This window comes from Pseudophryne corroboree, chromosome 4 (assembly GCF_028390025.1).
Source record: "Pseudophryne corroboree isolate aPseCor3 chromosome 4, aPseCor3.hap2, whole genome shotgun sequence".
Taxonomy (NCBI): Eukaryota; Metazoa; Chordata; class Amphibia; order Anura; family Myobatrachidae; genus Pseudophryne; species Pseudophryne corroboree.
Window position 1 is genome coordinate 195,560,440 of NC_086447.1, and position 25,835 is coordinate 195,586,274.

At 48.4% G+C, this 25,835-nt stretch overlaps 1 protein-coding gene across 4 annotated transcripts in view; it reads left to right on the forward strand.

Annotated features, from left to right (window-relative positions):
- Positions 1–25,835, forward strand: part of KLHL6 (kelch like family member 6) — a 255,477-nt gene that overhangs the window by 215,278 nt on the left and 14,364 nt on the right. For all 4 annotated transcript variants that reach the window (XM_063915702.1, XM_063915703.1, XM_063915704.1 and 1 more), the window contains one exon: positions 21,880–22,093. In XM_063915702.1, coding sequence (XP_063771772.1) covers positions 21,880–22,093 — 214 coding nt within the window. The remainder of the gene's footprint in view (positions 1–21,879; positions 22,094–25,835) is intronic.

Consider the following 25,835-nt stretch of genomic DNA (forward strand, 5'->3'; position numbering starts at 1 on the left):
GCGTTACACGCAAGGATGCATCGGAGGAATCCCAGGCAGGAGAGGACTCGTCAGAATTGCCAGTGACATGGCCTGCAGGACTATTGGCATTCCTGGGGAAGGAGGAAATTGACACTGAGGGAGTTGGTGGGGTGGTTTGCGTGAGCTTGGTTACAAGAGGAAGGGATTTACTGGTCAGTGGACTGCTTCCGCTGTCGCCCAAAGTTTTTGAACTTGTCACTGACTTATTATGAATGCGCTGCAGGTGACGTATAAGGGAGGATGTTCCGAGGTGGTTAACGTCCTTACCCCTACTTATTACAGCTTGACAAAGGCAACACACGGCTTGACACCTGTTGTCCGCTTTTCTGTTGAAATACCTCCACACTGAAGAGCTGATTTTTTTGGTATTTTCACCAGGCATGTCAACGGCCATATTCCTCCCACGGACAACAGGTGTCTCCCCGGGTGCCTGACTTAAACAAACCACCTCACCATCAGAATCCTCCTGGTCAATTTCCTCCCCAGCGCCAGCAACACCCATATCCTCCTCATCCTGGTGTACTTCAACATCTTCATCTTCAATCTGACTATCAGGAACTGGACTGCGGGTGCTCCTTCCAGCACTTGCAGGGGGCGTGCAAATGGTGGAAGGCGCATGCTCTTCACGTCCAGTGTTGGGAAGGTCAGGCATCGCAACCGACACAATTGGACTCTCCTTGTGGATTTGGGATTTCGAAGAACGCACAGTTCTTTGCGGTGCTTTTGCCAGCTTGAGTCTTTTCAGTTTTCTAGCGAGAGGCTGAGTGCTTCCATCCTCATGTGAAGCTGAACCACTAGCCATGAACATAGGCCAGGGCCTCAGCCGTTCCTTGCCACTCCGTGTGGTAAATGGCATATTGGCAAGTTTACGCTTCTCCTCCGACAATTTTATTTTAGGTTTTGGAGTCCTTTTTTTACTGATATTTGGTGTTTTGGATTTGACATGCTCTGTACTATGACATTGGGCATCGGCCTTGGCAGACGACGTTGCTGGCATTTCATCGTCTCGGCCATGACTAGTGGCAGCAGCTTCAGCACGAGGTGGAAGTGGATCTTGATCTTTCCCTAATTTTGGAACCTCAACATTTTTGTTCTCCATATTTTAATAGGCACAACTAAAAGGCACCTCAGGTAAACAATGGAGATGGATACTAGTATACAATTATGGACTGCCTGCCGAGTGCAGACACAGAGGTAGCCACAGCCGTGAACTACCGTACTGTACTGTGTCTGCTGCTAATATAGACTGGTTGATAAAGAGATGTCTATGTAACTATGTATGTATAAAGAAGAAAGAAAAAAAAACCACGGTTAGGTGGTATACAATTATGGACGGACTGCCTGCCGAGTGCAGACACAGAGGTAGCCACAGCCGTGAACTACCGTAGTGTACTGTGTCTGCTGCTAATAATATAGACTGGTTGATAAAGAGATGTCGTAGTAGTATGTATGTATAAAGAAGAAAGAAAAAAAAACCACGGTTAGGTGGTATACAATTATGGACGGACTGCCTGCCGAGTGCAGACACAGAGGTAGCCACAGCCGTGAACTACCGTACTGTACTGTGTCTGCTGCTAATATAGACTGGTTGATAAAGAGATGTCTATGTAACTATGTATGTATAAAGAAGAAAGAAAAAAAAACCACGGTTAGGTGGTATACAATTATGGACGGACTGCCTGCCGAGTGCAGACACAGAGGTAGCCACAGCCGTGAACTACCGTACTGTACTGTGTCTGCTGCTAATATAGACTGGTTGATAAAGAGATGTCTATGTAACTATGTATGTATAAAGAAGAAAGAAAAAAAAACCACGGTTAGGTGGTATACAATTATGGACGGACTGCCTGCCGAGTGCAGACACAGAGGTAGCCACAGCCGTGAACTACCGTACTGTACTGTGTCTGCTGCTAATATAGACTGGTTGATAAAGAGATGTCTATGTAACTATGTATGTATAAAGAAGAAAGAAAAAAAAACCACGGTTAGGTGGTATACAATTATGGACGGACTGCCTGCCGAGTGCAGACACAGAGGTAGCCACAGCCGTGAACTACCGTACTGTACTGTGTCTGCTGCTAATATAGACTGGTTGATAAAGAGATGTCTATGTAACTATGTATGTATAAAGAAGAAAGAAAAAAAAACCACGGTTAGGTGGTATACAATTATGGACGGACTGCCTGCCGAGTGCAGACACAGAGGTAGCCACAGCCGTGAACTACCGTACTGTACTGTGTCTGCTGCTAATATAGACTGGTTGATAAAGAGATGTCGTAGTAGTATGTATGTATAAAGAAGAAAAAAAAACCACGGTTAGGTGGTATACAATTATGGACGGACTGCCTGCCGAGTGCAGACACAGAGGTAGCCACAGCCGTGAACTACCGTACTGTGTCTGCTGCGACTGGATGATAAATGATATAAAAAATATATATATATCACTACTGCAGCCGGACAGGTATATATTATATATTATATAATGACGGACCTGCTGGACACTGTCTGTCAGCAGAATGAGTTTTATTTTTATAGAATAAAAAAAACAACAACACACAAGTGAAGTCACACGACGAGTGTTTAACTTTTTCAGGCAATCACAATATAAGTATACTACTAACTATACTGGTGGTCAGTGTGGTCAGGTCACTGGTCAGTCACACTGGCAGTGGCACTCCTGCAGCAAAAGTGTGCACTGTTTAATTTTAATATAATATTATGTACTCCTGGCTCCTGCTATAACCTATAACTGGCACTGCAGTGCTCCCCAGTCTCCCCCACAATTATAAGCTGTGTGAGCTGAGCAGTCAGACAGATATATAATATATATAGATGATGCAGCACACTGGGCTGAGCCTGAGCAGTGCACACAGATATGGTATGTGACTGAGTCACTGTGTGTATCGCTTTTTTCAGGCAGAGAACGGATATATTAAATAAACTGCACTGTCTGGTGGTCACTCACTATATAATATTATGTACTCCTGGCTCCTGCTATAACCTATAACTGGCACTGCAGTGCTCCCCAGTCTCCCCCACAATTATAAGCTGTGTGAGCTGAGCAGTCAGACAGATATATAATATATATAGATGATGCAGCACACTGGGCTGAGCCTGAGCAGTGCACACAGATATGGTATGTGACTGAGTCACTGTGTGTATCGCTTTTTTCAGGCAGAGAACGGATATATTAAATAAACTGCACTGTCTGGTGGTCACTCACTAGTAAACTCTCTGCACTCTCTACACTTCTACAGTACTCCTCCTAGTCCTAAGCTCCAGTAAATCTCTCTCTCTTATAATCTAAATGGAGAGGACGCCAGCCACGTCCTCTCCCTATCAATCTCAATGCACGTGTGAAAATGGCGGCGACGCGCGGCTCCTTATATAGAATCCGAGTCTCGCGATAGAATCCGAGCCTCGCGAGAATCCGACAGCGTCATGATGACGTTCGGGCGCGCTCGGGTTAACCGAGCAAGGCGGGAAGATCCGAGTCGCTCGGACCCGTGAAAAAAAACATGAAGTTCGGGCGGGTTCGGATTCAGAGAAACCGAACCCGCTCATCTCTAGTTTAGGAGTCTGCAGTGCTGACAGTGTCCAGCAGATCCGTCATTATATAATATATACCTGTCCTGCAGTAGTGATATATATATATTTTTTATATCATTATCATCCAGTCTATACTAGCAGACGCAGTACGGTAGTCCACGGCTGTAGCTACCTCTGTGTCGGCAGTCGCTCGTCCATAATTGTATACCTACCTGTGGTGGTTTTTTTTTTTTCTATCTTCATACTAGTAGTTTAGGAGTCTGCAGTGCTGACAGTGTCCAGCAGGTCCGTCATTATATAATATATACCTGTCCTGCAGTAGTGATATATATATATATTTTATATCATTATCATCTGGTCTATACTAGCAGACGCAGTACGGTAGTCCACGGCTGTAGCTACCTCTGTGTCGGCAGTCGCTCATCCATAATTGTATACCTACCTGTGGTGGTTTTTTTTTTTCTATCTTCATACTATTAGTTTAGGAGTCTGCAGTGCTGACAGTGTCCAGCAGGTCCGTCATTATATAATATATACCTGTCCTGCAGTAGTGATATATATATATTTTTTATATCATTATCATCCAGTCTATACTAGCAGACGCAGTACGGTAGTCCACGGCTGTAGCTACCTCTGTGTCGGCAGTCGCTCGTCCATAATTGTATACCTACCTGTGGTGGGTTTTTTTTTTCTATCTTCTTCATACTAGTAGTTTAGGAGTCTGCAGTGCTGACAGTGTCCAGCAGGTCCGTCATTATATAATATATACCTGTCCTGCAGTAGTGATATATATATATTTTTTATATCATTATCATCCAGTCTATACTAGCAGACGCAGTACGGTAGTCCACGGCTGTAGCTACCTCTGTGTCGGCAGTCACTCGTCATCCATAAGTATACTAGTATCCATCCATCTCCATTGTTTACCTGAGGTGCCTTTTAGTTGTGCCTATTAAAATATGGAGAACAAAAATGTTGAGGTTCCAAAAATAGGGAAAGATCAAGATCGACTTCCACCTCGTGCTGAAGCTGCTGCCACTAGTCATGGCCGAGACGATGAAATGCCATCCACGTCGTCTGCCAAGGCCGATGCCCAATGTCATAGTACAGAGCATGTAAAATCCAAAACACCAAATATCAGTAAAAAAAGGACTCAAAAATCTAAAATAAAATCGTCGGAGGAGAAGCGTAAACTTGCCAATATGCCATTTACCACACGGAGTGGCAAGGAACGGCTGAGGCCCTGGCCTATGTTCATGGTTAGTGGTTCAGCTTCACATGAGGATGGAAGCACTCAGCCTCTCGCTAGAAAAATGAAAAGACTTAAGCTGGCAAAAGCACAGCAAAGAACTGTGCGTTCTTCGAAATCACAAATCCACAAGGAGAGTCCAATTGTGTCGTTTGCGATGCCTGACCTTCCCAACACTGGACGTGAAGAGCATGCGCCTTCCACCATTTGCACGCCCCCTGCAAGTGCTGGAAGGAGCACCCGCAGTCCAGTTCCTGATAGTCAGATTGAAGATGTCAGTGTTGAAGTACACCAGGATGAGGAGGATATGGGTGTTGCTGGCGCTGGGGAGGAAATTGACCAGGAGGATTCTGATGGTGAGGTGGTTTGTTTAAGTCAGGCACCCGGGGAGACACCTGTTGTCCGTGGGAGGAATATGGCCATTGACATACCTGGTGAAAATACCAAAAAAATCAGCTCTTCAGTGTGGAAGTATTTCAACAGAATTTGTCAAGCCGTGTGTTGCCTTTGTCAAGCTGTAATAAGTAGGGGTAAGGACGTTAACCACCTCGGAACATCCTCCCTTATACGTCACCTGCAGCGCATTCATCATAAGTCAGTGACAAGTTCAAAAACTTTGGGCGACAGCGGAAGCAGTCCACTGACCAGTAAATCCCTTCCTCTTGTAACCAAGCTCACGCAAACCACCCCACCAACTCCCTCAGTGTCAATTTCCTCCTTCCCCAGGAATGCCAATAGTCCTGCAGGCCATGTCACTGGCAATTCTGACGAGTCCTCTCCTGCCTGGGATTCCTCCGATGCATCCTTGCGTGTAACGCCTACTGCTGCTGGCGCTGCTGTTGTTGCTGCTGGGAGTCGATGGTCATCCCAGAGGGGAAGTCGTAAGACCACTTTTACTACTTCCACCAAGCAATTGACTGTCCAACAGTCCTTTGCGAGGAAGATGAAATATCACAGCAGTCATCCTGCTGCAAAGCGGATAACTGAGGCCTTGGCATCCTGGGCGGTGAGAAACGTGGTTCCGGTATCCATCATTACTGCAGAGCCAACTATAGACTTGTTGGAGGTACTGTGTCCCCGGTACCAAATACCATCTAGGTTCCATTTCTCTAGGCAGGCGATACCGAAAATGTACACAGACCTCAGAAAAAGACTCACCAGTGTCCTAAAAAATGCAGTTGTACCCAATGTCCACTTAACCACGGACATGTGGACAAGTGGAGCAGGGCAGACTCAGGACTATATGACTGTGACAGCCCACTGGGTAGATGTATGGACTCCCGCCGCAAGAACAGCAGCGGCGGCACCAGTAGCAGCATCTCGCAAACGCCAACTCTTTCCTAGGCAGGCTACGCTTTGTATCACCGCTTTCCAGAATACGCACACAGCTGAAAACCTCTTACGGCAACTGAGGAAGATCATCGCAGAATGGCTTACCCCAATTGGACTCTCCTGTGGATTTGTGGCATCGGACAACGCCAGCAATATTGTGTGTGCATTAAATCTGGGCAAATTCCAGCACGTCCCATGTTTTGCACATACCTTGAATTTGGTGGTGCAGAATTATTTAAAAAACGACAGGGGCGTGCAAGAGATGCTGTCGGTGGCCAGAAGAATTGCGGCACACTTTCGGCGTACAGGCATCACGTACAGAAGACTGGAGCACCACCAAAAACGCCTGAACCTGCCCTGCCATCATCTGAAGCAAGAAGTGGTAACGAGGTGGAATTCAACCCTCTATATGCTTCAGAGGCTGGAGGAGCAGCAAAAGGCCATTCAAGCCTATACAACTGAGCACGATATAGGAGGTGGAATGCACCTGTCTCAAGCGCAGTGGAGAATGATTTCAACGTTGTGCAAGGTTCTGCAACCTTTTGAACTTGCCACACGTGAAGTCAGTTCAGACACTGCCAGCCTGAGTCAGGTCATTCCCCTCATCAGGCTTTTGCAGAAGAAGCTGGAGACATTGAAGGAGGAGCTAACACAGAGCGATTCCGCTAGGCATGTGGGACTTGTGGATGGAGCCCTTAATTCGCTTAACAAGGATTCACGGGTGGTCAATCTGTTGAAATCAGAGCACTACATTTTGGCCACCGTGCTCGATCCTAGATTTAAAACCTACCTTGGATCTCTCTTTCCGGCAGACACAAGTCTGCAGGGGTTCAAAGAACTGCTGGTGAGAAAATTGTCAAGTCAAGCGGAACGCGACCTGTCAACATCTCCTCCTTCACATTCTCCCGCAACTGGGGGTGCGAGGAAAAGGCTCAGAATTCCGAGCCCACCCGCTGGCGGTGATGCAGGGCAGTCTGGAGCGACTGCTGATGCTGACATCTGGTCCGGACTGAAGGACCTGACAACAATTACGGACATGTCGTCTACTGTCACTGCATATGATTCTCTCCCCATTGAAAGAATGGTGGAGGATTATATGAGTGACCGCATCCAAGTAGGCACGTCAGACAGTCCGTACTTATACTGGCAGGAAAAAGAGGCAATTTGGAGGCCCTTGCACAAACTGGCTTTATTCTACCTAAGTTGCCCTCCCACAAGTGTGTACTCCGAAAGAGTGTTTAGTGCCGCCGCTCACCTTGTCAGCAATCGGCGTACGAGGTTACATCCAGAAAATGTGGAGAAGATGATGTTCATTAAAATGAATTATAATCAATTCCTCCGTGGAGACATTCACCAGCAGCAATTGCCTCCACAAAGTACACAGGGAGCTGAGATGGTGGATTCCAGTGGGGACGAATTGATAATCTGTGAGGAGGGGGATGTACACGGTGATATATCGGAGGATGATGATGAGGTGGACATCTTGCCTCTGTAGAGCCAGTTTGTGCAAGGAGAGATTAATTGCTTCTTTTTTGGTGGGGGTCCAAACCAACCCGTCATTTCAGTCACAGTCGTGTGGCAGACCCTGTCACTGAAATGATGGGTTGGTTAAAGTGTGCATGTCCTGTTTATACAACATAAGGGTGGGTGGGAGGGCCCAAGGACAATTCCATCTTGCACCTCTTTTTTTCTTTCATTTTTCTTTGCGTCATGTGCTATTTGGGGAGTATTTTTTGAAGGGCCAGCCTGCGTGACACTGCAGTGCCACTCCTAGATGGGCCAGGTGTTTGTGTCGGCCACTTGGGTCGCTTAGCTTGGTCACACAGCTACCTCATTGTGCCTCTTTTTTTCTTTGCGTCATGTGCTGTTTGGGGGGTGTTTTTTGGAAGGGCCATCCTGCGTGACACTGCAGTGACACTCCTAGATGGGCCAGGTGTTTGTGTCGGCCACTTGGGTCGCTGAGCTTAGTCATCCAGCGACCTCGGTGCAAATTTTAGGACTAAAAATAATATTGTGAGGTGTGAGGTGTTCAGAATAGACTGAAAATGAGTGGAAATTATGGTTATTGAGGTTAATAATACTTTGGGATCAAAATGACCCCCAAATTCTATGATTTAAGCTGTTTTTTAGGGTTTTTTGAAAAAACACCCGAATCCAAAACACACCCGAATCCGACAAAAAAAATTCGGTGAGGTTTTGCCAAAACGCGTTCGAACCCAAAACACGGCCGCGGAACCGAACACAAAACCAAAACACAAAACCCGAAAAATTTCCGGTGCTCATCACTAGTACACACTGAACAATCCAGCCACTATGTCGTTCCAAGTTGGCCGGAAATTACATATCGTTTCGAGATCATTCTAGTGTGTATCCACCCTTCAGCTGAGTACACACTTGTTTGAAATATTGCTAGTCGTACCAGTGTGTACCCACATCCCCAAAATAGACCACATGTGCCAAGGCTGAAAACACCCCCTTATGGAATATCATGCCATCCTATGAAATGAATAACCTGTTGGCAGACATGAATTCAGCTGGGTAAGTGCATGAGGTGTGCAATAGTGTACAATGATATGCTTTATTGGTTTTATAGGGCCTAAGATTACCATTGGTTCTGTTTGCTGTGTTTATGCATGAGTGGTGTGAGCATACAGAATTACAGTACAGACATCTGAAGGCCTGCGCAAAGCTATCATTGCTGGGTTACAGCAAACAAACGCTAATAGTCAGCTGTGTCACTCTGATGCAATTGAGTCATTAACATTTACAACAGGCAGTGCCAGTAAAGGTGCAGGTTTATTTTGTAGCGCTATTATATTCAAACAGATAGGCCGTAAACCAGCGCTCCCTGCCACAGCTGCTACACCTAATATCATGTATTGTTACCCAACACACATAAAAACAAAATATTCAAAGACAATGTTACGAACAGTGCGATTCCTTTTGCGCATACAGAATGTTTTCCAATGATTTATGCAAATAAAAGGAAAAATAATATATATATATAGTGCATGAATCATAATAAAACATTTAACACGCCTTGTGTCTTTTTCCAGTCTTGCTACCACAGACGGACAGTAGATAGAGTTTTTAGGTGAATAATATAGGAAAGTAGAGATAATTCCTACGGCTCAAAAAGAGCAGTTTCAGAGGCAGATTTAGACCTCATGGGGCCTTAAGCAAAACACCGATTTGGGGCGTGGCTTCATGGGGAAGGGGCGTGGCCACAAAATAATACCAATTCATACTACGGTGCACAGTAGTCTCCATTATTCAAATTATGCTGCACAGTAGCGCCAGTACACCAGGTAGAGCCCCTTTTACACATTACAGCAGACAGTCCCCCTTTTTACACATTACGGCAGACAGCGTCCCACTTTTACACATTACGGTAGACAGCATCCCCCTTTTTACACATAATGGCAGACAGCGTCCCCTTTTTACACATTACGGCAGACAGCGTCCCCCTTTTTGCACATTATGGCAGACAGCGTCCCCTTTTTACACATTACGGCAGACAACTTCCCCTTTTCAACACATTACGGCAGACAGCATCTCCTTTTTACACATTACGGCAGACAGCGTACCCCTTTTTACACATTACGGCAGACAGAGTACCCTTTTTACACATTACGGCAGACATCGTCCCCCTTTTTACACATTACGGCAGACAGCGTCCCCCTTTTTACACATTACGGCAGACAGCGTCCCCCTTTTTACACATTACGGCAGCCAGTCCCCCATTTTACACATTGCGGCAGACAGAATAGATATAGAGAGAGATACTTACCATCTCTCCCCGCTGGCAGTCAGGCTCCTCGTGCTGGCAGATTCCTCGATGCAGGCAGGGGAGGAGGAGGAGGAGGGAGGGGGACTGGAGCCGCAGCAGCGCTATATAATTGGTAAAGGCGCCGCTGCATCAGTCCCCTCTCCTTCAGTATTGGCTGCCCGCCGCCACTGTGAATGCTGGGATGAAGGAACCGCATCCCAGCATTCACAGCAGCGCCGGGCAGTAAATACGGATTGGGACTGCTGCAGTGGTGCCTCTACCAATTACATAGCGTTGCTGCGGCTCCAGTCCCCCTCCCTCCTCCTCCTTCTCCTCTGCCTCTGGCACTGCTGCTCTCCTCACCAGCGCGGCGCACACAGCACAGGCGGCTTGTAATGAGTCAATTTGACTCATTACAAGCCGCTGGCCGTTGCGCCCTCAGGGCAACTGTGCTGTGTGCCAGGCACACCTGGCACACACGTAGTTACGGCCCTGCTCCCCACCACCACTTGTAGCAGACAGGTACTACTGCCCCCCAGTCAGTGTATGCTCCCCAATCTGCCCATAGCCGATTATAGCAGGCGGATGGTAGTTGTACTAGTGTATTGATTATTACTTATTACTAGTTATTTATATATCGCACACATATTCTGCAGCGCTTTACAGGGAACATTTGGCCATTCACATCAGTGCCTTCCTCAGTGGAGCTTACAATATATATTCCCTATCACATGTACACATTCACACTAGGGTTCATTTTGTTTGGAGCCAATTAACCTATCAGTATATTTTTGGATTGTGGGAGAAAACCGGAGTACCCGGAGGAAACTCATGCAATTACGGGGAGAACATACAAACTCACATAGTTAGTGCCATGGTGGGAATTGAACCGATGACTTGAGTACTGTGAGTTCGTAATGCTAACCATTACACATCTATGCTGCCCTTAAAATTACACGTGGCACCTATCTAGTCACTGACAGCCTGCTGGGAGTATGCAGCCAGACCCGGACATCAGAAATGCCCTCCCGACTCCATGATCTGTCGGCGAGTCCTCTGGGACCCGCCAGGGCCCTTGCGGGTGCTTTGAATGCTTACTCGTAAATCCGCTATTGCACGGTAGCCAGTTTGCTAACTTAATTGTCAGACCTCGTATAATGGAGTCACAATAAATTCACTGATATATAGTCAATACAGTCACAGTCACTGAGGGGTGCAATAATGGATATTATGAGGGATGGGGGAGCTGCTATTAGGGGATGGGTAATGTGCTACTATCAGTATGTGTGTGTGGAGTGGGGGGAAGGCACTGATATATAATGCAGGCACCCATACCTTATAATACTTATTAGTACACCCAATTACATTAATGTTGACTGTATTATAGTGCCTCCCCCCCTCACGGATTGTAGCAGCCCAGTAGGTCCCCCATCCCTTATAATACCCATTATTACACCCCTCAGTCAGTGTGACTGTATTGATTACATATCAGTGCCCCACTGATTGTAGCAGGCATACATGGTAGTACTTAAAATACAGTATTAGATAAGCTGAAGGCTGCATAAGCCTGAAGCCATATAAGAGCCCAATTTTTTGTGATTGGTTCTTTGTGACTAAGCAGTTGCTAGGCAGATCAGTGTGTTCTTGGGTATTTTCCTATAGGATTATAGGGCTGTCCATCAAGGTTTAGGGGTTGGTCTTGGAATAATATATAAGCCATGGTCATGTGACTCAGACTTCCTCTTGCCATTTTGGAATGAGTGAGTAGCAGGAATCATTTATTACTCCTCTGTACCTGCTGTTGTTGTTTTGATTTGCTTCTGTTTGTTACCTCCTTTTCCCATTGCTTTGCACCAGCGCACCTGGCTGCTGCATTTTGTGCTTCCTTCCCCCCTTTACAGCACTCTGCGTAGGGGTCCCCCCCCCCACCTCCAGCTTTCCACGTTGCTTTGCCTCCCGTCCAGCAGCTCCGAGTATGCCCCGTCCGCGTGGCTCCGCCCCTCCTCCCCGTCGCCTGGCTGCGGCCTTGCGCCCGCTCCCGGTGGCCGGGTAATGCCTGCCTCAGGTGCGGGTGGTTTCCCCCCCTTCTGCGCCGCCCGCCGGAGCACAGGTCGTGCTCTCCGCGGGCGGCCCTCCCCAGCAGTGGCCGCGGCCAGCAGTCGAAGCGGCGTTTAGTGCAGCGCACGCCGGGGTCTGGGCCCCGTCCTCCAGTGCTCCCTCCTCTGCTGGCCTGGTATTGAGGGACCCGGGTAGCGGGTCCGACGGCGGCACGATGGTCAGCGGGCAGAGGGGTATGTCACCAGCCATCTCCCCTGCGGGTGCCTGGCTGCTGGAGGGACATACCCGTCATTTCCACTCTCTCCAGCGTAGCGTGGGGGGACCAGGGGCCGTTTTTCTCTTTGCCAATTATGGTGAGGCCATTACCCTGCTGCCTCCCACTGTGCCTCCTTGTGCCACGCCGAAGGCCACGAGGCAGGCATCTGGGGGTACTAGGATATAGAGAAAAAACGGATCTCTAGTGGTATGCCAGTCCCACTCTCCCGGCGCTTATATATATATATATAGAAAATATAAAAAATATATAAATTTTCTATTTAAGGGTATAACCAATATAGGTAGACAGCAGCGTATGTTTTGAGGCTTGGTTAGAGTCTCTAGCATAAACGAAACGAAAAAAGATCTATAAAACATCGCGCAATGTTTTCTAGATCTTTTTTAGGCATCTGGGGGGGGTGTGGACGGCCCGCTGTTTCAGGGTGCGCACGGCTCCTGCTACAGTGGTGCTGTCCGGGTGCTCCCCCATGTGGTGGGGTCTAGTTTGTTATTTATTTTAATTTTATTTATTGTTTCTGTTGGGGGGGTCCCCCACTGGGTGTGGGGGGGTCTGATGGCCGGGGCGCCCTGGGGTTTGCGGGCGGGTTTCCGCTGGTGACCGCGGGTGCGGAGGGCGGCTCCCTTTCCGAGCCCCGTCCGCCGGGCTAGTCGGGGTTTTTTCACCTGCATGTTGCCCCCCCGTTTTTCAGGTCGGGCTGTTCTGTCCTCCGCCCTCCCCGTTTCCCTGCTTGTAGGGGCCCCCGTATGCACAGGTTTCGTACGGTGAGGGTGGTGGCGGCGCAGCTCCTACGGCGGCATCGTTCCACCTGCCTGGCCCCCTCCCACTGTGCCTCCTAGGTTTTTTCTTTAGGGTTGTTCCCCCCCCCCCCCCCCCCCATGGCTTTCGTCCTATACCATTGGGGACGCCCCACGGGTCCTGTCTGCCCTTCTGCCGCGATTTCCTCTCTGCCATGCGGGGGGCCCCGTCACCCTGACCCGCATTGGGGCATTGGGTTTTGCGGATGGTTGCACCGGGTAGCGACCTGCCTAACATCCTCGCATGGTGCAGTATTTGTGTTAGCGCACGCTATTTAAATCCGAGGTTTACGCTTGGGGTGATTACGACGTGAAGTCCATCGGGTTCGGGGGGTAACGTCAATTTCTTGGGGTTGTGTTTGGGGGTCGCCCGGCAGCCCGGACCGCACAGTGGGGTCCCAGACCGCGGGACCCTCGCAGTTGGCGTTTCTGTTTCGCGCTCCCTGGTAGGGGGGGTTTCGCTTATGGCAAGGGCTAGTACACCATAGGTCCACTCCCGTGTTCGTCACTCCTGCAAATTTGCTAGGCCTGTCTCCCGTCCAGTGACGGTGCCCCAGCCACGAGCGGTTGTTGTAAGTCCGCGCACGCTTCCCCGCATCAGGTCCGGCGGAGGGTGGTCGCCGAACCGGCTTGGGGCTCGTGTGGGCCCTATGCCGTTTTTTACTCTCTTCCCGGCTTGTGCTTCTTCCCTGTGGGTTGGTGCCAGGGACCCTGGGCTAGTGCCGCCTTAGCCTACATTTGTCGTATCTTCAGGGGGTTTTTCTTTTCATGCTCCATTTCCGAGACCGCGCGCGGGGTGAGATTAGTCTTTTAGGGACTCTGCGTTTTGGTTCTGTGAATATGGGCCGGGTACCTCCTTTTGGTTAACTTATACGTTGGGTCGTGTTTGCGCCGCTTCCCCTGCGTCCCTATCACCACCAATTTTTCGGGCCTCGATTAGGGGCCTGTTTTTATGCTGACAGGTTGGTGCCCTTAGTTTTTCTGTCTCATGTGCCCTTTTTTTTGAGAAATTCTGCACTTTCTTGCGTTGGCTCGTACGGTCCGGATCCGGCCCCTTCGGTGTTTCTCGCTACAGGGACTATTTTCTCTTCATGGGTCTGGGAGGCATTTTGGTTTGCAGCCATCCTTCTGTAGGTGGCCAGGTCTTTGTCAGGGTCCTGGGGGATCACGTTGCCCCGGTACGCGGCTAGGGCCCTACCGGTTGCCTGAGGTTTCAGGGGTTGGCACTGGGCACAATTGCGGGTTGCTGTCGCCTCCCCACTGACAAGGTTCCTACACTTTTGGGGTTTTATTAACGGCTTCTGGGGGTAACGCGAAGTTCGGTTTAAGCGGGTACAGTTGTTAGCTCCTCCCCTTTGGCGAGCAGGTTTATCCCCATGGGTGGCATAGTTTGCAAGAATACTAAGGGCCCCTGCGGGGTCGACCAGGTAGCGTACCTCAGTTTCCCTTCCCGCGGGATCAGAGATGTTTGGGTGGATTTGGTCTTCATTCCTATAGTTTTTACGGGGAGGTTGTTGTGGCCTCCTCCTCCTTGTTTCCTACGGTCCCCCCAGGCTTTGCGGCTGTTGCGACATCTGCGTGGCTGCTGCAGTGCAGTTTTACCATCCCGCTCCGGAGTCGGAATGGGTTGGCGGATGCTTTGTCTCTTTTGCAGTTTGATGAGTGCCGCGAGTGGGTTCCGGGGGTGGCGTCATAAGGTTCCCTCATGCCCGTCTTCTGGCGGGTGGATTGTCCAGGCGGGTTGGCTACTCGGACTGGGCATGCGTTGGCTCCTTCCTCGTTTGGGGCGTCTGCTGCGTCCTGGTGTTTTTTCAGTAGGTTGGTTACAGCGGGTGTGTCCCTGGTAGACGGTTTGATGGTTTTCCTGTGCGAGCTTTATGTGGGAGGGAGGTCCTGGGCGGCCATGTCTCCTGCCTTTGCGGGCATTTTCCTTCCGTTCTAGGCTACGCGGGCTGGTGGACCCCGCCTGGTCTTTCGTTAGCACTTTAGGGTTGGGGATAGGCGCCCCGCGCCTGCGGATACACGTAGGCCTGCTACGTGGCAAATTTTGGCGGAGTTGCTGGGTGTGCTGCCTCCTGTCGCCGAGTTGGTGTGGGAGGTGGTCCCTGTTTAGATTAGCCTTTGCTTTGGCTTTCTTCTGGGTTTTGCGGGTATGCGAGGGGTGGCGAGCAGCAGGCATTTCGGGATGCCGGGACCTTTCTCTGTAACGCGGGTTGCATGGTGGTCGGCTGCTCTGCAGGATGGTGTGATCCAAATAGGATCAAGCTGCAGGGGGTCACTGGGTGTCCTTGGAGGCCCAGGAGGTGGTGGGTGTCTGCCCGCTGCGCCTGGCGCATGAGTATAGATGGGCCTCCGGGGGGAGGGCGACCAGTTGCTGATACAGGCGCTCGCTGGTCCTCTCACTAAGGTACAGTGTTGCTGCTGTGTTTGGGTTCGGTACCCATTCCTTGCGGAATGGGGCTGCTGGCCATGCGGCAGCCACAGGGTCCGCCACGGCGGCTGTTCAGGTGCTGGCCCGTTGGCGGTATACTTCTTGGGTCCTATTCCTTACGGATGGGGGAGGCTGCCATGCGGCAGCCACAGGGGCCTCCGCAGCAGCTATTCAGGAGCTGGGCCGTTGGGGGTGTACTTCTTAGGTCCTATTCCTTGCGGGTTGGGGTGGCTACCATGCGGCAGCCACAGGGTCCTCCTCGGCTGCTGTTCAGGAGCTGGCCCGTTGGCGGTATACTTCTTGGGTCCTATTCCTTACGGATGGGGCAGGCTGCCATGCGGCAGCCACAGGGGCCTCCACGGCAGCTATTCAGGGGCTGGGCCGTTGGAGATGTACGTACTAGGGCCTATTCCTTGCGGATTGGGGTGGCTACCTTGTGGCAGCCACGGGGTCCTCCTCGGCAGCTGTTAAGGAGTAGGGCTGTTGGGGGTATGCTTATTATAGGTCCTATCCCCGGCAGACTGGGGAGGCTGACCATGCGGCAGCCACAGGGTCCTCCACGGCAGCGGTTCAGGAGCAGGGTCGCTGGGGTATGCTTGCTGCAGGTCCTGTTCCTGGCGGATTGGGGAAGCTACCATGCGGCAGCCACAGGGTCCCCTTCGGCAGCGGTTCCGGTGCTGGGCCGTTGGAGGTATACTTTTTAGGTCCTGGTCCTTGCGGATTGGGGAGTCTGCCATGCGGCAACCACAGGGTCCTCCACGGCGGTTGTTCAGGAGCTGGGGCGTTGGAGGTTTACTCCTTATAGGTTCTATTCCTTGCGGATTGGGGTGGCTGCTGTGCGGCAGTCACAGGGTCCCCCACGGCAGCGGTCCAGGAGCTGGGGCGTTGGGGGTGTATTTGTTTTTTAGGTCCATTCCTTGTGGATTGGGGTGGCTGCCGTGCGGCAGCCATAGTGTCCCCCTCGGCAGCTATTCAAGGGGTGGTCCGTTGGAGGTATACTTCTTAGGTCCTATTCCATACGGATGGGGGTGGCTACCATGCGGAAGCCACAGGTTCCTCCACGGCGGCTATTCAGGAGGTGGGCCGTTGGAGGTATACTTTTTAGGTCCTATTCCTTGCGGATGGGGGTGGCTACCGTGCGGCAGCCACAGGGTCCTCCACGGCAGCTATTCAGGAGGTGCTCCGTGGAGGGATGCTTACTATAAGCCTTCTGCATATGGATGATGTTTAGTTGCGCCTGTTGCGCTAACCCAAAAACTTGTTTACCCGTCGGTTTTTGAACGGGTAGCGTTCAGGAATCGAGGGTGTGAAGTGAATTTTTTAATTTTCCTCCGAGGGGGCCTAATTACAATTGGCTCATCTAAGGTCCACGGAAGGTTTTTTGAGTTTTCTCCTTCACTTGGGTTAATTCTGTTATCTGTCACTTGGTTTTCCTATGTGATGTATGTCAGTGTGATGATTTTAGGGTGTTTTTCTTTTGCAGCCGTTGATGGTTTGAACAGGAATGGCTGGTTTGGCCACTCTTACATTTTTGGGCGGCAAGGCATTCCTTGGCGCATAGGACAGCTGATGTTTTGGGTTATGGCTTTTAGGTGGTCAGGCATCCTCTGCTTGTACTCCATCAGCCGCAGTTTCGACAAGGGGGAAGGCGTTCGTCTTCTCCGGCTGGAGTTTTGCAGGTTTTGTCTTACCTGGGGTTTTGGTCCTTTCAGTTAGCTTTCTTCTTTTCCTGGAATATACAAAAAAGAAGAACTAGGAACTAGCGCTGCATAGTACACATAAATCTGGAGGTGATCCTTTGTAGTTTCTGTGTGATCCACTACTTTATCCCTCTGTGGAATTACACTTACAGATAATTTCTATCACGCGTGTCCATAAAGGTATCTTTATATCTGAAACAATGTGCTGTCCCCACACAAATAAAAACGGTACACACTTACAGGATATTTCTATCTCGCGTGTCCATAAAGGTATCTTTTACTGTATGAAGATATTCAGTAGCGGAAAGACCCCCAAAAGACTTCACATGATATATAGGTATGCAGGACAACTTACATTAGCTTCCTTTCACGCATGCCCATAAAGGTATCTTTTATCTGGTACGTCGTCCCAAGGAAGGATTCAGCAAGATGATTTCCACAAGAGAAAGTTTTTAATACATGAAGTTTAAAAAAATGAACAGAGTCCAAACGGAGGAATCCAGGTATCGGCTGCTGATGGAAGACTTGTTCTCTCACCGGCCGGCTGCAGACAGGTAAGCGAGCAGGAACAGAGTCCGAGTCACCGCGTCCCAGGATTCCACACTGCAAACGGCAGACGGCTTTCTCTTCCGCTGCTGAATATCTTCATACAGTAAAAGATACCTTTATGGACACGCGAGATAGAAATATCCTGTAAGTGTGTACCGTTTTTATTTGTGTGGGGACAGCACATTGTTTCAGATATAAAGATACCTTTATGGACACGCGTGATAGAAATTATCTGTAAGTGTAATTCCACAGAGGGATAAAGTAGTGGATCACACAGAAACTACAAAGGATCACCTCCAGATTTATGTGTACTATGCATGCAGCGCTAGTTCCGGGTTCACTACGGGTGGCCGGCGGTCGGGCTCCCGGCGACCAGCATCCCGGCGCCGGGAGCCCGACCGCCGGCTTACCGACAGCTTGGCGAGCGCAAATGAGCCCCTTGCGGGCTCGCCACGCTACGGGCACGGTGGCGCGCTACGCGCGCCACACTATTTTATTCTCCCTCTATGGGGGTCGTGGACCCCCACGAGGGAAAATAAGTGTCGGTAAGCCGGCGGTCGGGCTCCCGGCGCCGGTATACTGAGCGCCGGGAGCCCGACCGCCGGCAAACAGAAGACCACCCCTAGTTCCTAGTTCTTCTTTTTTGTATATTCCATGGTTTAAGAGGTTTCTGGGTGTAACCTCTACTTTCTAGGAACTAGCAGCAGCTAGTAAGCGCAGGGCTGCTACCAATTTGCTTCTTTCCATTGTATTTCTTCTTTTCCTGGTTTTTATTGGTTTGGATGGCGGGGCGGTTTGTTAAACCTTTGTGGCGGGAAGTCGCTACCAACCAGCGGTCAGATGGGCATAAGTGGTCATTGTGGGGCACCCTCTTTAGAAGGACGGCAGGTGTGTCCTTACTTTGCGGTTTGACATTTAGACGTTCCCCTGCGGGAACTGAACGTTTGCCAGAGAAAAGAGTGGTGAGTCCTGCACAATGCGGGTTATGCAGGGAGGAGGCGGGGTTTGGGTACTCCCCTCCTTGGTGGTTGGATTTCATCCAAGGGACTGGAGCTGGTGTCTGGTAGCGACTGGTCCTTTGCCATCCTCCAATATAAAATCAATTCAATTACAATTATAGTTTAAAGAACAGGTCAGTGATCAATAAATATCGTCTGACCTTTAACTACAGCTAACCGTGTCCGTGTCGTTATTTTAGTGTGTCGTTATTTTAGTGATAAGCTAGCTTAAAGAAGTGTTTATGTCAATCGCAATAAAATTATGGGCGCCTTAGATAAGCTGAAGGCTGCATAAGCCTGAAGCCATATAAGAGCCCAATTTTTTGTGATTGGTTGTTTGTGACTAAGCAGTTGCTAGGCAGATCAGTGTGTTCTTGGGTATTTTCCTATAGGATTATAGGGCTGTCCATCAAGGGTTTAGGGGTTGGTCTTGGAATAATATATAAGCCATGGTCATGTGACTCAGACTTCCTCTTGCCATTTTGGAATGCCCTCCCGCCCGCCTTGACTATATATTTTTTTTTGTTTCTCCTACATCTTGTCTTTCTTGGTGGGCTCTTGACAGCCAGATTGGCGGGAAGTCGCTACCAACCAGCGGTCAGATGGGCATAAGTGGTCATTGTGGGGCACCCTCTTTAGAAGGACGGCAGGTGTGTCCTTACCTTGCGGTTGGACATTTAGACGTTCCCCTGCGGGAACCGAACGTTTGCCAGAGAAAAGAGTGGTGAGTCCTGCACAATGCGGGTTATGCAGGGAGGAGGCGGGGTTTGGGTACTCCCCTCCTTGGTGGTTGGATTTCATCCAAGGGACTGGAGCTGGTGTCTGGTAGCGACTGGTCCTTTGCCATCCTCCAATATAAAATCAATTCAATTACAATTATAGTTTAAAGAACAGGTCAGCAATCAATAAATATCGTCTGACCTTTAACTACAGCTAACCGTGTCAGTGTCGTTATTTTAGTGTGTCGTTATTTTAGTGATAAGCTAGCTTAAAGAAGTGTTTATGTCAATCGCAATAAAATTATGGGCGTCTTATAGCATATTGATATATCACCAGTCAGTGTGTGCCTCCTCCTCAGCCATGACTGTCGCAGGCCGACGTTAGACACTTTACTTAAAATAACACTTTCTACAAACCCCCCCCCCCCCATCACACACACCCCTATCCCCCACTCACATCTGTTTGTAATTATAGGTAGGTGGTGGATGATATATAGAACGTAAAAATACTGTAACAAAGTACACTGGAAGAACTCATGTTTTTTTCTGTGCACATCCTGGTTCTTCTCGCTAAGCATCTGACATCTTGCACATGTGTGTCATGGCGGGTCACACACACAGTACTGCAGGACAGGAGACATAGGCACTCGCTGGAGTCGACACCCAACAGCTGTTTAATCACTGACAGCCTGCTGGGAGTATTCAGCCAGCTCAGCTCGCGGACAATTTCGCTGAAGCTCGTGGTCTGCCAGAAATGCCTTTTATACAGCCTTGTCGGCGCGCCCCCAAACACCAACAGGGCCCTAAGCAGCTGCTTGTTGCCTTATGGTAAATCCTCCTCTGAACAGTTTACACACCCAATAGAAATGTTTCACAACACTTCTGAAAAAAGGCTTTACATAAATGAAATGGGATAGGTGCAATGGATAACGCTAATTATTAAAGAGTTGACAAATCGCTTTCCTTTGCTTGGTGAAAGTTCATTGAGAAGGTTCGGTTGGTTCTTGTGATCCTTACAGTTTTTTATGTTTTTCTCACAAGTAGAAGATACATGTAAACAAGAAAAAACATATCACGGTGTAGTATGCCTTAACTTCTATGTGATGTGTACCCCAAACTCACAATGAAATTGCTAAAATAGGCATATAAAGGAATCTTCTATCAAAATAGTGTAAAGATATCTCTATAGCTAATGGGCCCTACACACTGGCAGATAACACTGACCGATATGAACGTTCTCGTTCATTAATGAATGAGAACTCATTCATATGATTCATTGTGGAGGCACCAACGATGAATGATGCGCAGCCCCGCGCTCGTTCATTGATGGTGCCCCGTCACTTATGCATGCAGGCCAATATGGACAATCTCGTCCATATTAGCATGCACTGCTATGGAGCCGGGTGACGGGGGGAGTGAAGAAACTTCACTCCCCCCGTCACCTCCCCCCCACCACCGCCGGGTTGCCCGCCGGCCGTATCGGCCATAGGGCAGCTCGGCGGCAGGTCGACAAGTGTGTAGGGCCCATAACAGATACCCAGATATTCTGTGAGCTTGGTACGCCACCTTTGAAGCAATATAAGGGAGATAACTTTGATGAATCTACTTTCCAATCAGAGTCCTTTGCAGGGAGTTTGAAGCACAGTTGTCAAGGCATACTGCACCGTGATCATTCTTTTTTCTTATTTCCATGTATCTTCAGGTGATTAATCAAATCTGAAAAAGTGTGTCACAGGTGTAGATGTTATGCGCACTATAACCCAACTTGGTTTTTAGGCATATCTCTTTTTTTTTTTAATCCCAAATGTATTCTCCATATAGATCACTGAATGTATGGGATTCAATCATTTAAAAAAGGGACATCAACATAACGTGATCCCATTTAACATCTTAGATCAGGTTTAATGATATGGTAAAATTCACTCACATTTAAAAATAATAACATTTGCATAAATATCACAAAATCCGCAAATAAGTAACGCATGCTCTTACCAGCTATAAGCGACAGAAGCACTTACCACAAATCTTTGGCTTCCGGGTTAACAGTGAGGCTGCATGTAAATTGGCAACGTCCAAGTATGATAACCCACAGTTGCCACCACACCATTAATGTGTTTCAGTACTAGCAAAGTATCTTTTTCAAAGTACTTAGCAAATACCGAAATGCGTTAGTGCTGTGGTAGCATCACACATCTCTTTTTACAATGCATCATGTTTCTTTATTCATTTAGTTGACTGTAATCCATATCAGTGCATGCAAGGGTCGTCAGACACTAGATGTAATTTCATGCTCTCAACAAAACCTACTATAAGTTAATATTTTGCCCTCTAAGTAACCAGACAATGATCATAATAGATGCTCTGATTATGGCATTGATTTTGTTGGTGTAGTACTGCAGTGTTGTATAATTGCTGTGTCTTTTGTTTGCGCAGGTAGCCCCATTAGCAATCAGTGTAAGTTCATTTGCCGCAGCAAGTCACAAGAACAAGCTATATGTTATAGGGGGTGGACCCAATGGAAAGCTGGCAACAGACAGAACTCAGTGTTATGACCCATCTACTAACAAGTGGAGTTTTAAATCAGCAATGCCAGTCGAAGCAAAATGCATTAATGCCGTGACCTTCCATGATCAGATCTACGTGGTTGGTAAGTACTTTGAGCCTATAATTAAGAACACATAGGGGGTCATTCTGACTCAATCGCAGTGTGCTTTCGTTCACACAGCTGCGACCGGGTCACTACTGGACATGCGCAGGGTGTAATGCGCACGCGCGTTGTTGCCAGGCAACGTAACAACGAAGGGAAAGAAGAAAGCGATCGCTGCGGCGTTCGCTTGAAGATTGACTGGCGGTGGGCATTCCGGGGTGGCAAACCAGAGTCTGGAGCTGTTTTCAGGGAGTGGTAAGAAAAACGCAGGCGTGCTTGCAGAAACGCAGTTGTGTCCACTGTCCAGGGCAGGTGTTTGACGTCAGAGCCAGGACCGAACAGGCTGAAAACGTTGCAGCTGGTAAGTATGTCTAGCCCTACTTACAAACTGCACTAATGTATTCCCCATAGCAGGGCTGCACAAGCGAACGCAGCCTTGCTATGGGGAAAACCCCACCCCCATAGGCGGAGTATAGTTGATCGCGTGGCCTGCAAAAAGCGGCTTCGTACGATCAACTCGGAATGAGGGCCATAAAACATTTGCTGCAAAATGCCTTTGGAACTGTCAGGAACAGTTAAGTTTATAATATCTCTAACAAGTAAATATATCAGGAAATGCAATGTTATTTATTAATCACATAATCACTAAATAACTATTATACCAGTATTGTATATCTAAAAATATACTACTCAAAAGAGTATTTCACAGCTTTATCAAAAAGACAATGGAGACTATGGGGGGATTTCAGGTTTGTTAGCAAATCAAAAAAGTTAGCAATTGGGCAAAACCATGTGCACTGCAGGTGGGGCAGATGTAACACATGCAGAGAGAGTTAGATTTGGGTTGGTTATAATGTTTCTGTGCATGGTAAATACTAGAGATGTGCACCGGAAATTTTTTGTGTTTTGGTTTTGGATTCGGTTCCGCGGCCATGTTTTGGATTCGGACGCGTTTTGGCAAAACCTCCCTGAAAATTTTTTGTCGGATTCAGGTGTGTTTAGGATTTGGGCGTTTTTTTTTCAAAAACCCCTCAAAAACAGCTTAAATCATAGAATTTTGGGGTAATTTTGATTAGAGATGAGCGGGTTCGGTTCCTCGGAATCCGAACCCCCCCGAACTTCAGCCTTTTTACACGGGTCCGAGGCAGACTCGGATCTTCCCGACTTGCTCGGCTAACCCGAGCGCGCCCGAACGTCATCATCCCGCTGTCGGATTCTCCCGAGGCTCGGATTCTATCACGAGACTCGGATTCTATATAAGGAGCCGCGCGTCACCGCCATTTTCACACGTGCATTGAGATTGATAGGGAGAGGACGTGGCTGGCGTCCTCTCTGTTTAGATAGAGAGTGAGACACTTGATTTACTAGTAATTTAATTTTAGTAATTTTGGGGAGCATTAGGAGTACTCAGAGAGTGCAGAGTTTTGCTGATAGTTATACTAGTGACCACCAGTTTTATTTATTATTTAAAATCCGTTCTCTGCCTGAAAAAAAACGATACACAGTCACATACCATATCTGTGCTCAGCCTCAGTGTGCTGCATGATAATATCATCTATGTATATCTGACTGTGCTGAGTGCTCACTGCTCACACAGCTTAATTGTGGGGGAGACTGGGGAGCAGTTATAGCAGGAGTACATAACAGTGCAAACTTTTGCTGCCAGTGTGACTGACCAGTGACCCACCAGTATATTGTCTGCCTGAAAAAGTTAAACACTCGTGTGGTTTTTTTTTTTTATTCTATAAACGCATTCTGCTGACAGACAGTGTCCAGCAGGTCCGTCATTCATTATATTATAATATATACCTGCAGTAGTGATATATATATATTTTTTATATCATTATCATCCAGTCTATACTAGCAGACGCAGTACGGTAGTCCACGGCTGTAGCTACCTCTGTGTCGGCAGTGCTCGTCCATAATTGTATACCTACCTGTGGTGGGGGTTTTTTTTTCTATCTTCTTCATACTAGTAGTTTAGGAGTCTGCTGCTGACAGTGTCCAGCAGGTCCGTCATTATATAATATATACCTGTTCTGCAGTAGTGATATATATATATTTTTTATATCATTATCATCCAGTCTGTACTAGCAGACGCAGTACGGTAGTCCACGGCTGTAGCTACCTCTGTGTCGGCAGTGCTCGTCCATAATTGTATACCTACCTGTGGTGGGGTTTTTTTTTTTCTATCTTCTTCATACTAGTAGTTTAGGAGTCTGCTGCTGACAGTGTCCAGCAGGTCCGTCATTATATAATATATAACTGTCCTGCAGTAGTGATATATATATATTTTTTATATCATTATCATCCAGTCTATACTAGCAGACGCAGTACGGTAGTCCACGGCTGTAGCTACCTCTGTGTCGGCAGTCACTCGTCATCCATAAGTATACTAGTATCCATCCATCTCCATTGTTTACCTGAGGTGCCTTTTAGTTGTGCCTATTAAAATATGGAGAACAAAAATGTTGAGGTTCCAAAAATAGGGAAAGATCAAGATCGACTTCCACCTCGTGCTGAAGCTGCTACCACTAGTCATGGCCGAGACGATGAAAAGCCATCAACGTCGTCTGCCAAGGCCGATGCCCAATGTCATAGTACAGAGCATGTAAAATCCAAAACCCCAAATATCAGTAAAAAAAGGACTCAAAAATCTAAAATAAAATCGTCGGAGGAGAAGCGTAAACTTGCCAATATGCCATTTACCACACGGAGTGGCAAGGAACGGCTGAGACCCTGGCCTATGTTCATGGCTAGTGGTTCAGCTTCACATGAGGATGGAAGCACTCAGCCTCTCGCTAGAAAAATGAAAAGACTTAAGCTGGCAAAAGCACAGCAAAGAACTGTGCGTTCTTCAAAATCACAAATCCACAAGGAGAGTCCAATTGTGTCGGTTGCGATGCCTGACCTTCCCAACACTGGACGTGAAGAGCATGCGCCTTCCACCATTTGCACGCCCCCTGCAAGTGCTGGAAGGAGCACCCGCAGTCCAGTTCCTGATAGTCAGATTGAAGATGTCAGTGTTGAAGTACACCAGGATGAGCAGGATATGGGTGTTGCTGGCGCTGGGGAGGAAATTGACCAGGAGGATTCAGATGGTGAGGTGGTTTGTTTAAGTCAGGCACCCGGGGAGACACCTGTTGTCCGTGGGAGGAATATGGCCATTGACATGCCTGGTGAAAATACCAAAAAAATCAGCTCTTCGGTGTGGAAGTATTTCAACAGAAATGCGGACAACATTTGTCAAGCCGTGTGTTGCCTTTGTCAAGCTGTAATAAGTAGGGGTAAGGACGTTAACCACCTCGGAACATCCTCCCTTATACGTCACCTGCAGCGCATTCATCATAAGTCAGTGACAAGTTCAAAAGCTTTGGGCGACAGCGGAAGCAGTCCACTGACCAGTAAATCCCTTCCTCTTGTAACCAAGCTCACGCAAACCACCCCACCAACTCCCTTAGTGTCAATTTCCTCCTTCCCCAGGAATGCCAATAGTCCTGCAGGCCATGTCACTGGCAATTCTGACGAGTCCTCTCCTGCCTGGGATTCCTCCGATGCATCCTTGCGTGTAACGCCTACTGCTGCTGGCGCTGCTGTTGTTGCTGCTGGGAGTCGATGGTCATCCCAGAGGGGAAGTCGTAAGACCACTTTTACTACTTCCACCAAGCAACTGACTGTCCAACAGTCCTTTGCAAGGAGGATGAAATATCACAGCAGTCATCCTGCTGCAAAGCGGATAACT